The sequence below is a fragment of the Corylus avellana genome, chromosome 1 (genome assembly GCF_965113065.1).
Source record: "Corylus avellana chromosome 1, dhCorAvel1.hap1.2, whole genome shotgun sequence".
In the NCBI taxonomy this organism is placed as follows: domain Eukaryota; kingdom Viridiplantae; phylum Streptophyta; class Magnoliopsida; order Fagales; family Betulaceae; genus Corylus; species Corylus avellana.
In genome coordinates this window covers 2,196,793-2,211,728 of record NC_142490.1, presented here as the reverse complement: position 1 = coordinate 2,211,728, position 14,936 = coordinate 2,196,793, and the positions used below count along the sequence as shown (strand labels likewise).

At 35.9% G+C, this 14,936-nt stretch overlaps 2 protein-coding genes across 3 annotated transcripts; one reads left to right on the top strand and one right to left on the bottom strand.

Moving 5' to 3' along the window:
- Positions 1–359: 359 nt before the first annotated feature.
- Positions 360–4,738, bottom strand: LOC132172799 (imidazoleglycerol-phosphate dehydratase, chloroplastic). Its single transcript, XM_059584371.2, has 8 exons — positions 4,402–4,738; positions 4,184–4,308; positions 3,729–3,833; positions 3,245–3,337; positions 2,041–2,115; positions 1,745–1,807; positions 1,401–1,510; positions 360–690 (listed from the first exon to the last, which is right to left on the bottom strand). The coding sequence occupies exons 1-8, from the start codon at positions 4,634–4,636 to the stop codon at positions 663–665; spliced, it is 834 nt and encodes a 277-aa protein (XP_059440354.1). The 5' UTR covers positions 4,637–4,738; the 3' UTR covers positions 360–662.
- Positions 4,739–8,287: 3,549 nt separating this feature from the next.
- On the top strand, positions 8,288–14,551 carry LOC132168427 (Pentatricopeptide repeat (PPR) superfamily protein). 2 transcript variants are annotated; one of them, XM_088518752.1, is made up of 3 exons: positions 8,288–11,435; positions 13,040–13,273; positions 14,082–14,551. In XM_088518752.1, the coding sequence occupies exon 1, from the start codon at positions 8,387–8,389 to the stop codon at positions 11,141–11,143; it is 2,757 nt and encodes a 918-aa protein (XP_088374878.1). In that variant the 5' UTR covers positions 8,288–8,386; the 3' UTR covers positions 11,144–11,435; positions 13,040–13,273; positions 14,082–14,551. The 2 variants fall into 2 exon arrangements, with proteins under 2 accessions (XP_088374878.1, XP_088374882.1); XM_088518756.1 differs by lacking the exons at positions 13,040–13,273; positions 14,082–14,551 and adding an exon at positions 12,771–12,844.
- The last annotated feature ends 385 nt before the right edge of the window (positions 14,552–14,936 follow it).

The following is a 14,936-nucleotide window of genomic DNA, read 5'->3' as shown; positions in this document are numbered from 1 at the left end:
AGCGCCGCCTGGCAGTAGCAGGCACCACCAGTATCACACCTCATCTTGGTCAAGATTTTTCCTCCCTTTCTCCTTTGGTCAAGCTCATATATTGAGCCCATGGTCGATGAAGGACAACCAACAGGAATAAGAAGTAACCTCATTATTCTACACGCCAACTCTAAAACACAAAAAGGTTGTACAATCATCACCAAATTATAATAACTACAAGATGGGAGATTTGTCTAATATCCTAAAATGATTTTATCTATGAGAATAGATAAGGGCAAAATTTAACAATATGTTAGCACCAAGGCCATGTATATTGATAAATCTGCAAGTTCAAATGTTCAATGATTGACAGGTCTCAACAACAAGTAGATAACAAAAGGAGCACCAAAATGTAACTCCGAGGACTCATTTATTGTTGATCGATTCAGTATTAGGTCTACAACAACTCATACAAGCAACCATCCGTCCTTGATAGCTTGTGTGTTGGAGACCCATCGCTCATGTAGTAGCACCAAGGTCTGTATATTGTTTTTCTCAGCAAGGCGGAGCTTCAACTGGTGATCAATAGCACAATACATGTGGGATCATCAACTTAATTCTCCCAGTAGCACGCTTGAGGAAAATGAGGATATGAGGTTAACATTATCGACCTTTAGCATGATGATTAACAATCAAGAACGTGATAGCACTCCTTTTGAACTGCAAGAACCAAATGGAATGCATATTTAGATTGAGTTTCACATGCCATACATTACTTAAAGTATACTAGTTTCTAAAGAGTGTGTGTGTGTGTGTGTGTGTTTTTTTTTTATAAGCATATAAGAGACATCCTCATAATGCCAAAAGCAAACATCCCTGTGCTACACACTTGGTAGTAAACATGACAAGAAATACCAGATCGATAAGAAAATAGAAATGACTCAAGTTCCAAAATTTTCTGGAGTTGCTGCAACAAAATCTCAGAAAATCTCCTTACACATTGATATCATGAAGTAAAATGTCAGAAACTCCCAAAGAAACCACCTCAGGAAGGAATTATGTGGAGGATTGATAGGGGCTTATATTTGGAGGTAACAGCAAAAGATCGATGAACCAAGGAAATGATTTCAAAGCAACAAATTAGCTCTGACACCAAGAAATAAAATATGAATTCCAAAAAACAAGAGTAGTTCTATTCTACAAGTCGAACTATTCATCATCATTACAGTTAAGTTCAAAAATCAAACCTAATAGAACTTATAAGGGCCTGAGATGGATTGAACCCGTGACCTCCAAAAGCCAACAGGACAATAACAAACCTTAGCTGAATCGAACCCCACCATATGTTTATTGGGGGAGTAGGTGCTTCTTGGTCCATAGACCATTGGCAATGACTATGTGAATTCATGCTAAACAGGACAATAACAAACCTTGGAATGGTCCCATGGCGACGTGGGTCATATTCTGTTGCTTGTCGAAGAGCTCTTGCAAAAGCTTTGAAGGTTGCTTCAATTATATGGTGAGAATTTCTTCCAGCAAGCTGGTGCTCAACCAAAATCAAAATATTCCAGCAAGCAAAATTAATAAAAACATAGAAATATATAAATTGGACAAAAGTGCACAAAAACATCTACGAATTCGGAGAAAGTGCACAAAGATGGTATTTATTTCAGTAAACTTCATGTTTTTGTTTCAAAGAATCAAAACATTCAAGAACTAGTCAGATGATTTAACATCGACTATGAGAAAGTTAAGAACCTTCTAGTAGTATTACCTGGCGAATGTGAAGTGTCATGCCAGAAGTATTCACCAGAGACTGGAAAAAGTGCTCCACCAACTACAAATAAAACAGTCCAAATGACTTATCTCCTCAAGTAACAAGTTCAAGAAGAAAACTAAAATAAAAGAATCAAGCAGATAAACTACATAAAATTGCAGAAAATTTCTACAGATACACACGATGTCACATTGTGTTGATGTCTCTGCAGGAAGTTCAACTGCTCCAGAGAAGAACAAAAAATTGAGACATCTAAATTCTTGATGTGGGAAGGAAACAAAGACAAGTCCTACCTGAGTATCATATGTTCCAACTCTCTGAGTAGGTATTTGCAGATCATAACTTAGATGTGGTCGGCCAGATAAATCCTGAACAACAATGTCCTATAAATAAGCAATTATTTCAAATATAAAAAGAATGTAAAAAAGCAAACGTGGTTAGAGAGGACATTGAATACTCAACATTGAGTTAATACTACAATCTGGCGTACAAGTTCAATAATGATATGAAAATAGCATTATAGCTCAAGTCCCATGCGCCTCAGCCTTCAGGATCTGGGGCTCTCCTATTAATTCACCTCACACACGTAAAAGCACAATAACTGTTATGCGAGGGGCTTGAATTCCAACCACATTCATGATGTAATTAATGCACTATGGTGCATTACTGCACCTATTTTTTTAGCCTTTGTTTTGCTACCCAACCCCTAATCCTAATTCGTTTGTTTGCCACCTTACTTCATACTTGCTGCCCAGCCAACTCCATGAACAAATTTAAAAGCATTTTCTTTACTTGTGGGTTTCATCGTCTTGTGGGTAAAGCAGTTGAACGTGCACTATAAATACAGGCTGTTGCCTTTTGTTTTTGTGGGTGTGTAAGAAAGAACTTGGTTATAGTCTAGTCAAAGACTTAGGATATCAGAAAATTATCTTTGTGAGCGAGTGAGACTTTGGGTGCATTAGGACTTGGGATTTGAGCATTACTCGCCACCTTTTTTACTCTATATTTTGTAAGTGAATTTTGTCTCCGCCCGTGGACGTAGACCATTACGCCGAACCACATAAATATTTGTGTCCTTGTGTGTACTTGTTATATTTTTTTCTTCCATTTCTTTACTAGTTTGTCATCCAAAATCTTAATTTATTACAAGAATAACCATCAGAAAGCTGAGTCCTAAGACAATATTCTAACCAATTTCATGTTCTATTTCTTGTCTACACTAATAATTCATAAAGATGATAGAAAAACATAGAACTTTCAAAGTTTACTAAGTCCTCGATTACGCATTGCTTCAGACAGTTATTTAAGGACCCAAAAGCCGCCATGCTATAATGTGTTTTTGCCAAAATTTATTTAAAGGATATCCTATTAGTTGGTGATACCCTATTGATTTCCAATCAAATGCAAACACAGGTTAATCTTAACTCCAGTAAGTTTTTTGACACTGAAACACTTATAATGTGATTAATTTACATGGAATGATCACGTCAAACCTACCAGCGCAACATGTATTAGTGCTTCATCAAGAGGAGCAGAGAAGTCACCGAACCGATTTATTCCTTTCCTATCACCAAGTGCCTGCAAAAAAGCCTGCAGAACAAGCAAAACTAGATTGGTACATCTCACGCCCAGAGATATTAAAAGGTGGATCCAAAAATAAAGCTGTTGAATGATCTTTGGATGTCCCTAACTTGGTCCATTCTGTTTTATATAACATTCTCAAGTAAGCATAAGCATATATTTGAATGAGATAGGAGGCTAAAGTAGAATTGGTAAAATGACTTTTTTTTCTTTTTTTTTTTAATAAGTAAAATGACTTGAGGAAAAACGTAGACTAATTGGGATGCAACCAAATGCAAAACTATTTTATTTGAATGCTAGGTTAAAAAAAAAAAAAAGCAATGGACAGCCTCAAATTCAGTGTCCCATCCGGACAAATTATAAGCAATAACAAAACAATTGATGCAAGGGTTTTCAGTACCGTTCCAATGGCAAGAGCAACATCCTCGTTAGTGTGATGATCGTCAATGTGGATGTCCCCAGTAGCCTTCACATGCACATCCAACAGCCCATGCGAAGCAAGTTGCTAGCATAAAACAAAGTAAATACAATGAACAAGCAGCGCAATCAGACTAAAAATTCACATAATAAAATCACAAGAAAAGTGTGTTTTCTAACTCAGGTAGTTGGCATATACCAGCTAAGCTGAGCTAAGAGTGGACTCAGAAGAAATCATAATCAACATTTTAAAAAAAAAATCTTTGCCCTAAATTCATATACTGTGAAGTAAAATTTGCTTCTTTTTTTTTTTTTTTTTTGTGTGTATGTGTGTTTTTCGATAAAAAGCTGAAACTGGGAATATACAACAAAAAACAGCTAAACCCAGATTGAGAAACAAATATAGAAATCAATCAAATTAAAGCCAAAATCACTAACATCCAACATGTGATCAAGGAAGGGAATCCCGGTATTATTCTCAGCAACCCCGGAACCATCCAAGTTTATTTTCACCGACACATTGGTCTCCTTCGTGACCCTCTTGACCTCCCCAATCCGAGCCCCTGAGAAACAACCAACAAGGACTCAAACCCACCTCCGAGTTTCAAAAACAAACACAGAGAAGCCAAATTTGTATGATCAAAATGTGTTGTTACTTGCGCCGAACGAAGAAGCGGTTATCGTCGAGCCATTTTCGTCGACCGAAGCGGCACAGGTCTGTGGGTCCTGAGACATTGTCAGGAGCTGGCGATGATTTGGTGGGAAAATTGGGCGCTTAGGAAAAGAAGTGAGAGTGGGAGCGAGAGGTCTCTGAGAAACCCTAACCCTGGGTTTTAGCAGCGGAGATGAGATAGAATACTCTACAAGACGCGCAGCTGCGGTTAGCTCCATCTTCAGAAACCAAGCAGTGGCCTACTGACAGAGATTGCGAATGACGTCGATCACTGAGCAGAGTAGTTCTAAGCGTCAGGCCAATCTCTATAACCACCTCATTTTTTTAGACTCTTCTTTTTAATTGCTAAAAAAACACCACTCATTTTTTAGAGATTTGTTTATTAAAAAAGAAAAAAAAAAAAGTCCTAGTGCTATTTTAAGCCAAAGTGTATTATTTTAGTGGAATAGCTTCCTTTTCATTTTGTCTTTAACGGGTAGCTCAATCGAGTGAAAACTATGCACTATGAATTGGAGGTCATCTCATATTATTTAATAGTATAAATAATATCAATGTTGGCAAATTTGTTTTAAAAAATAAATAATATCACATTGTGTATTCCGTTAAATCCTGATCAATTTTTATTTGAAATAGAGAGAATCTTTGTCCATTGTGTGGGAGTGTGATTTCAAAAATTGTGGTTAAAAAATACAGGAAAAAATATATATGTGTTTTTAAATCCCAAGCAAAATGTGTTTTTAGAAATATATGATTTTAAAGGTTAAATTATAAATTTAAAGGTCAAATCACAATTTTATCAAACATTTCACTGCGTTTTTGAAAATCGCATTTTTAAAATCACACGTTTTGAAATCGTTATTTTCTAAATTACACATTTTGAAACTGCAAATCAAAATAAACCTTAAACGCCAAGAATTCAAAACTCAACCCTTTTGTTCATTATCCCAAATAGATGAACCTCTAATTACCCCTATCCTAATATAGAAGTAAACAAACACAGATAAGCCAAGAAGAACAAAATAAAGTTTCAAGTAGGAAGCAGGAAAGAAAAAAAAAAAAGGAGGAATGTCAAAGTAAGTCAGAGAAAAAATTTAGCACTGGGGGTACAGCCAGAACATAAGCATAAAAATCAAATAGAATCAAATACCAAAATTCTATTCAAAAAAAGAGAAATGAGTTAAATTAAAAAAATTAAAGAAACCGAAAGTTTGGAATAATTATAGAAATTCAAATGAAGATTAAAAACATAGGATTTCTGAATTTCTAAATAATCATGATAAAAAGTTTCTTACCAATAGAACCTTTACAAAAAATAAATTTTTGGTGAAAGCAAATTGGAAACTATAAGGATATGCCCAAAACCACTTTTGTCGGTGTGATTTCACTTTCAATTTTTTTTCTGCAAAATAAATTAATATTACCTTCATAAATCAAAGCAACATAGAAGAAAAATAACCGCTCGAGAAATCAATTCCTATTCTTTCATACGTATACAAGGCTCAGATCAAATAAGAAAATTAAAATAATCAACATCCAACCACCTCTTAATACTAATTTAGTTATTAATTATATCAACAAAAACAGATTCGCTTTGATAGCCTAATTCATCTAGTCAACCAAATTTCATTGACAAACACCATTAGTAACCCCCGAGAGTTGTTCCACAACATCACATAACTTTGACACAAGAAATATAATAGAGAGACACAGAAAAAAACCTATGCATTTCGTCATCAGTAGGAGAGAGGGAAGATGGATTTTGACAGTGGGTTGGGGTTTTGAAATTTAGGGATTTTGATGGTGGGTACCTCGTCGCCGGAAATGTGGGTGGCTCGTCGTCAGCGGAACTTGGCATTCTAGGTCTCCGATGGCCGACCATCGGTGAAGGGAGAGGGGAGAGGGAAGAGGGAAGAGGAAGAAACCGAATCCTCTCCAATCCATTTGGAGTTGAGAGGTCTTAGTTGATGGCCATAATGGCTCTAGGAGAAATCCTAAGGTCATAAACGGGACACGTGTCCCACTAAAAATAAAATATTAAAATATCATTTACAATTTAAAATAAAAAATAGAAACAAAAACTAATAAAAAACTAAGGGTTGGTTGGCCACCCCATCTTGGCCACAGGGGGTGGCTGGCTACCCTCAAGGGCCAAAAGAAAAAAAAAAAATAATAATGGGTTTGTCCCTTGGGAGTGGTTCGACCACCCCATTATTATTTTTTTTTGGAATTGTGGCCCTTGGGGGTGGCCGAACCACCCCAGAGGGCCACCATTTGGCCATGAAGCCACCCCCATGGCCAAATGGTAGCCCTCAGGGTGGTTCAACCACCCCCAAGAGCCAAAATATATATATATATATATATATATATATATATATATATATATATTATGTTTTTTATTTTAAAAAGGTTAAATAATATTTTATTATTTTTTATTTAGTGGGGTACGTGGCATTATTGTAGTGGATCTCTTTAAAGAAATCTTGACTATGAATTGGATCTTCTTTAATCTATTTTGGATGGACTGATTCCAAAGAAGAAAGAGAGAGATATGTCTAACAATGTGGGAAGAGAGTGTTTTTAACATGGGAAGAGAGAGAGTCACACACCGCATGCGTTTTCTAACCTAAAACGTTTAATTTTAATTTTAATTTTTTAACATTTTTCTTGAAAAAATATATACATGAGATATGATTATATTGAATATTTTGTGCTCTATTTTTGTAGAGTTGCGGCTCTGTCATTTTATTGACATTTTCTTATGACTGAAGATTAATTCTTTTGCTCAAAAAAAAATAAAAATGATGCGGCTTTTAAATTAACAAATTCTATAATGATCTATTATAAATTAAATGATAATTTTAAAAGTCACATTATTATTTTTTATTTTTTTTGACATGTCCACACAAGAGGGGGGAGAGAGATTCGAACTAATGACCACCGCTTCATTAGGCGTGGTCCTAGCCGATTGAGCTACCTCTTAGGGACAAAGTCGCATTAATTTTGGATAGATACAAGAGGGATGCAAGGATGACAGTTATCATTCTCATTTGTATGACCGACATGTGGGTCTTACATATCTAATGGTGAACTTGAAAAAAATAAAAATGAAAAAGGAAGAGTAACATGTCTCTTATATTAACACTCATTTGATTATTAATTTTTATAATAATATATTTTAAGGTTCTTAATTGTTATAATCAAACCTTGGGGGTCATATATAGTGATAATTAAGTTGATAACAATCGTTGTCACATAATTTACAGACGAATAAAAGCATGTTAAAATATACATAATTATTGTAATGTTATGTATTATATTACTATTTTACTACGCTGACATTATAATTTTTTATTAATTAAAATTTTATTTTAAGAATGAACGGCAATATTGATAAAATAGTGATGTAGTATATAGAATTACTCTTTATTATATTAACATTCTAATGACAAATATTGTAAGAATAAGAAATAATTTATCATTTGTGAATAATAATGATAATTAGGATGCATTTGGGATTGCGATTTAGTAAGAATAATCTGCGTTTTTAAAAGATATCGTAAAATTTAAGGCGTTTGGTATTGTAATTTAAAAAACACTTAATCCAAAATAAAATAAAATAAAAATTGATTTATATGCAGGCTAAGGGTGTTTATTTGAAAAAACGCGAATTTTAAATAGCGATTTCCAAACGGACCCTTTAATATGTATACAAATAAATTACTAGTAACCATGGCAAAAATAATTAGAGAAAAATAAAAACCGAAAAAATGTAAATAAAACGGAAATCATAAAACGTTTAAAGAATTTATCACTTTCTTATTTACATATTTTTCTCTCGTGTAAATTAAATTTGATCGGGGAATGCTATTGCCATGCTCCTCTGAAACCTCCTCGCAGCCGCCACAGACCATTTTCGAATACACCCAAATGCACCGAGAACCAGAGCCACACACAACCATTCAACATTCATGAATGGGTTCCTCACTGCCGTCCGATGCGCCAAGATGAGGAGTCCGGCGGCCATTATCGCCCCTGGCGAGCCCCTCCTCCACTTCCATTTCATCCTCCTCCTCAAACCCTTCTCTTCCACGGCCTCTCTTCCCGAGGACCACGTCCACCCGGACCCACCCGATCTCCCGTCCCAGCTCCTCTCCATCCTCTCCGGCCCCAATTGGCAGAAACACCCCTCCCTCAAGAAACTACTCCCCTCCATATCCTCCTCCCATGTCTCTACCCTCTTTACCCTCGACCTCGATCCCCAGACTGCCCTAGGGTTCTTCCAATGGATCTCCCAAAAGCCAGGGTTCAATCACAATGTTCACTCACACTTCTCGTTGCTCAACGTTCTCGTGCGTTTCGGTCATCTCGGTGCCGCCGAGAAGATTCGGATTTCGATGATCAGATCGTGCGAATCGTCCAACGACGCGCAGTTCGTGTTGGACGCACTTCGGAGGATGAATCGCCAAGACGGTGAGTTTCGGTTCAAGCTTAGTCTTAAGAGCTATAACATGCTGTTAATGTCGTTGTCGAAGTTCCTTATGATTGAGGAAATGAAGGGCGTGTATATGGAGATGTTGGAGGATTTGATTCCGCCGAATATATATACTTTGAATACAATGGTTAATGGGTATTGTAAATTGGGGAATGTGGTCGAGGCACGGTTGTATGTGAGTAAGATAGTGCAGGCTGGGTTGAGTCTCGATACGTTTACATACACTTCGTTGATATTGGGGCATTGTAGGAACAAGGATGTAGATAGTGCTTATAGGGTGTTTAAGCTTATGCCGCAAAAGGGTTGTCGAAGAAATGAGGTTTCTTATACTAATTTGATTCATGGGCTTTGTGAAGCCGCACAGGTTGAGGAGGCTCTTAAGTTGTTCTCCCAAATGGGGGAGGATTATTGTCGTCCGACAGTCCGGACGTACACTGTTATCATATGTGCATTGTGTGGATTGGGTAGGAAGTTAGAAGCTTTGAAGTTTTTTGAGGAGATGAAGGAGAAAGGTTGTGAGCCAAATGTTCATACTTACACGGTTCTAATCGATAGCATGTGTAAGGAGCATAAGCTTGACGAGGCAAGAAAAATGTTACATGGGATGTTAGAGAAACGCTTGGTTCCCAATGCGGTCACATACAATGCTTTGATTGATGGGTATTGCAAGGAGGGCATGACTGAGGCTGCATTGGAAATTTTGGGTTTAATGGAGTCAAATAAGTGTAGTCCTAATGTTCGCACATACAATGAGTTGATATGTGGATTTTCTAAGAAGAAAAACATGCATAAGGCAATGATGTTGCTTAATAAGATGCTGGAGCGGAAGCTTTCACCAAGCCTTATTACATATAATTCCTTAATCCATGGGCAGTGTAGAGCAGGTCATTTAGATACTGCTTATAGGTTGCTTAACATTATGAAAGAAAATGGTTTAGTTCCTGACGAGTGGACCTACAATGTTTTCATAGACACTCTTTGTAAAAGAGGGAGGATAGAAGAAGCTCGTTCCCTCTTTGATTCTTTTAAGGAGAACAACATAAAGGCGAATGAAGTTATATATACTGCTTTGATTGATGGGTACTGCAAGGTTGGGAGAATAGATGATGCTCAATCTTTGCTCAATAGAATGCTTACTGAGGACATTTTGCCAAACTCATTCACTTATAATGTAGTGATAGACGGGTTGTGCAAAGAGAAAAAAGTGCAGGAAGCGCTGTTGCTGGTGGATGAGATGGTAAAGATGGATGTGAAGCCCACAGTTATTACCTACACAATTCTCATTACAGAAATGTTGAAAGAAGGTGACTTTGACCATGCTAATAGGTTACTCAATCATATGGTTTCATCGGGATGTCAGCCTGATGTCTGTACTTATACTGCATTTATTCATTCATATTGCAGCCAAGGGAGATTGAAAGAAGCAGAGGATATGATGGCTAAGATGAATAAAGAAGGAATATTACCAGATTCGCTGACTTATACACTATTAATGAATGCATATGGACGTTTGGGGTTAATAAATCATGCACTTGATGTTCTAAAGCGCATGTTTAATGCTGGTTGTGAGCCTTCACATTACATCTATTCAAATTTAATCAAGCATCTCTCAAATGAAAAGCGGATAAAAGAATATAACAACTCTGTGGAACTTGATTTGGTTTCAAGCACTGCATCAATTGATACTGCAGATGTTTGGAAGATGATGGAATTTGAAAATGTTATGGAGCTCTTTGAGAAAATGGTTGAACAGGGTTGTGCACCAAATGTTAACACTTATGACAAGCTCATTATAGGACTTTGCAAAGTTGGACGCTTAGAAGTAGCCCAAAAGTTAATTAATCACATGCAAGAAAGAGGGTTGTCTCCTACTGAACATATCTATAACTCGCTTCTTAATTGTTGCTGTGTATTGAATATGTTTGGGGAAGCTGTAAGATTGGTGGATACAATGATTGAGCTTGGTCATTTACCACATTTAGAGTCATGCAGACTGCTTCTTTGTGGGCTATATGATGAAGGAAATAAAGAGAAGGCCGAAACAGTTTTTTGTGATCTGCTTCATTGTGGGTATAATCTTGATGAAGTAGCTTGGAAGCTTCTAATTGATGGCTTGCTCAAGAGGGGCCTAGTTAATAGATGCTCAGAGCTGTTTGGGATCATGGAAAATAAGGGTTTCCAGGTTCATCCTCTAACATATTCAATGTTGATAGAGGGACTTGACGGAAAATAAGATATTTCTTCTTGGCACTGTTTCCATTGGAGTTGTTTTTGTTTATATGGTGAAAAAGGCCTTTCCCATTGCTGTTTTTCTTTGACGATGGGGGCTAATAGTATATTGATGGAACACCAGATTCCTTGGACACTTCAAAACAAATAGGTGGCCTGTTGCTCTAGTGGAGAAATTCATGTTAGATTGTCACGGAGCAGCTGTTTTCTGAGAAACACAGAAATTTGGATTTTCTATCAGCTGTTTGGAGCAGTAGCACCACACTATGCAAACAAATTTTATTGAACATCAGGAGGCAAGTGACTATCTATTCTGATTTGTAAATTCTTTATTTCTTGTCCTGGTACTTTTGCTTTCATTTTTAATAAAAAAGAAAATTCTAATCAAAGCTACTTAAGTGGAATCTGAAAAAGAAGAATAAGTTCTCAGATTTTACTGGCTTGAAGTATCACTTTCTTGAATTTCAATATATAATCTTTGACTGGATTATATAGTTTGTTTTATTTTTAAGCTTTGAAATCCCTGGTTGAGTTGTTGCTATTCCTTTTTCCTTGTTTATTAGTGAACTGTTTGATTGCTGTGTCTGATATTCTTACTGTTGCTGTCATGATTTGAAAAAGAGAACTTGATGAACTAGCTTTTCACATAGTTTACTTTTGAAAGCCATTTATTACATTTGATGGAATAATGTTTTGGTAGTCTTCTGAAGGCTTTTTCCTTACAGCTTTAAACTTAAAGCAGTTGAAGTGCTAAATTGCTATGAATGATTTCGTTTGATAATGAACTGAACACAGTTATAAGCACTTCATATATTGGGATATGTAAATTTTTATGCAGTAAACGTCCGGGGCACATAATAAATTGTGACCATATTCCTCAAGTTGTTTAATGGCAGATTCGCATTAACTTATTTGATCTGGTTTTAGTCTCTCTCTGGCAATGATTACTGCACAGCATATTCCTGAAAATAACAGTAATGCGTACAGTTTTGTTTTTTTTTTGTTTTTTTGTTTTTTTGGTGGTATGTGTGCATAAATTTGAGGCACTAGAAGATCTCCTGATCCTCACCCTTATAATCTTCTCCCCCTAAATCATATAGCAAACGTTATTGCAAATAGTTTTCATATTGCCGAAAAATCCACTCTCTGTATGCAACGTCACTCTTATAACAGTGTTCACCACCCTTGTATGAGTTCCAAACTCCATTAAACTCATAAAAGAAAACAGTAAAGATGTAGCAGAGGAGGACTTGTAGAGAAGAGGTGTGACTGGGAGTTGCCTTAGCCTATTTACTTATCTCAGACTAAATGATCCTGCCAGTAAGAAAAAAAAAGATAAAAGAAGACTAATCAAATATTAAATTAGCCAATGAGTTCCTGCTCAAATTTCAACTTTTCCCATTGTAAGAACGAGATGGAAGGTGTAGCCATGAGTTCAAGACTCACTAAGTGCAGGTGTAACTTATAAAAATGTCAAATAAAGTATAATAATAAATCTTATGAAGAACTTTAGGAGATAAAATATTGGGCTAGGCAACTGTGCAAAGTAGCCATGGACTTCCTATTGCTAAATAAATACTTAAATTTGAAAAAGGTTGTAGCCTGACAACTTCTGTAATGCTAATTGGCAGAGTTTCAGTATTGTTCTCAAAGGAAATTAAAGTAATGAAGATGGTGAAGAGTAAGATATATAAATATATTTATGGAAGTTCTCTTCCTTTTATTTTCTTTTTTCTTGTTTTTCACTTTTTTTTCCAAGAAAAATAAGGGAATACTTTTCCTGGAATATCTACTGAGTTAATTGTCTTCATATTATTCATAAAAAAAAAAAAAGATAATTGTCTTCATAATTAGTTTCTGTTTTCGTCTTTAACCTTTTTGATTCTTGCAAACTTTACAGGATGTGTTTTGCTGGTTCTTGAGCACAGGGTGCTCTAGGCTTCTATCTCTGGTCAAGGGAAATCAATAGAAGCCATTTCATGGTCAGGATTTTTAAATGACACGACAACACATTCACTACGGGATATCGTATATACCATTATGTGAAAACGTGTTATGTGCACTTATGTGAAGCTCATCAGAGTGGCATATAGATGGATCTGCTGAGCTATCAATGCAAAGAAGGATGATTGAGGTAAAGGAATGTACATGCCTGCATGAATTTGTCCAGCTATATCACATAGTTGCATATATACTAACCTTTTGGTTTCATGTTTCATGCCCAAACGTGAACATTCTAATGTTATTTTATATATTATAACTTAAGTAGTCTTTAGTGGGCTTAATTGAATGCCGGTTTCAACTAAGTTTTTGGAATTGAATGCATTTCTTTGTAGTGGAAAGTTGTTTTTTTTTAAACTTCTTTTGTGCTTTCGATCGAATTGCATGATTGTGGTGATGGCATTGCAGAATCTGCTGTTAAAATGAGTTATGGAGCTAATCTAGACAGGGTAGTTGCATTGTTTCACTAAATGTAAATTGATGTATGCTAATGTGGCAAATACATTATTTAGCTCTATTTATTTAATTATTAAGTCAGCGAATGAGCCAAATTTGTAATACTTATTGTCTGCCATGTTGTTGGTAGATATCAATTGAGATGGAGTTATGACATCTTTTTGTTGACAAAATTTATTATCAACTTTTTTTGCTTTTTTTATGAGTCAAATGTATTATCAAGTTCTTGAGGATATGACTAATCTTAAGGATACCATAATTAAATGAGAATGCATTTATGCGCTTTCAAGTTCTTAAGGGCATATAATGTAGGTTTGGGATGTATTCGCATGCAATATTTTTCTTTCCTTTTCTAACTTTAGAAAATCCTCATTCTGTGACTAGTTATCTTACAAATAGGCATTCAGATGCTTTCCGGTTTCTAAGCTTTTGTAGCCACTTCAAACATGTTCCATGGACCATTAATAGTAATTTTCTTCTGGCAGGCAAGGATGAAAGGGAGCTAGAGGTGATATGAAAGCATTAGAGCTATAACTATATGTGGTCGGGTACAGAGCAATAGTACTGATTCTATATTCTGGGAAGAAATAAAAAGAAGTTGAATATTACTTGAAGACTTAAAGTTGCCAGATCTGAGGCTGCTTCTGAAGATTCAAGTCGTCTGCTCTGATTGGCGATCTGCGAGGCATTTGAATTGCGGATCTCAGCTTGTATTCCTATTTAAATTTTACCCTACTGTTTGTAAATTGATGTATGCTAGAGTGTCCAATATTATCTTTAGCACTTCAGCTTCTTCTTTTTTCTTTCTTCAATTAATTATTGAGCAATTGTTATATTAATACAAACCTGTAGAACTTCTTGTGTACCCTGTTCTGTGGCCTGCTTGACCTTAATTGAGAAGTGACTACATGCCGATCCAACAGATCCATGGCTTGCTTCTTTTTTCTCTTTGTTATTATTTTCGTGCACTAGCAAACAAAGCACCTTACAAACCAAAAACAAATTCCTTTAGACACCAAATGCACCACCACTACCAGCTAACAATCAACCTACAAAATAAAAAACCAGCAGCTGTGCATCTCTGCATTTATGCCCTCCATATCCTCCTACTAAAGCCACAACCAAAGTGGTCCTTTGGTATTAAATATTGACATGTACGTTGGCATTAAATATTTCTTGTTATATTAAATCCAAGTGGCCCTTTGTTTTAGCTAATTCCCGGCCACCATTTACTAATGGTAATAGACATTTTCGCCCTCTTTCTCATCGTAAAAAGTGTTATTTCCGAAGAGAAATAGAGAACAAAACTTATTCAACTTGAAAATATGGAAGTTTTTATA

Bases quoted from the DNA above. Each gene is read 5' to 3' on its own strand.
- LOC132168427 (XM_088518752.1), top strand. From the start codon at position 8,387: ATGAATGGGTTCCTCACTGCCGTCCGATGCGCCAAGATGAGGAGTCCG.
- LOC132172799 (XM_059584371.2), bottom strand. From the start codon at position 4,636: ATGGAGCTAACCGCAGCTGCGCGTCTTGTAGAGTATTCTATCTCATCT. The intron at 3,338-3,728 runs GTACTGAAAACC...CTTGTTCTGCAG, and splicing joins TTGCTCTTGCCATTGGAACG to GCTTTTTTGCAGGCACTTGG. The intron at 2,116-3,244 runs GTAGGTTTGACG...ATTGTTGTTCAG, and splicing joins CACTAATACATGTTGCGCTG to GATTTATCTGGCCGACCACA.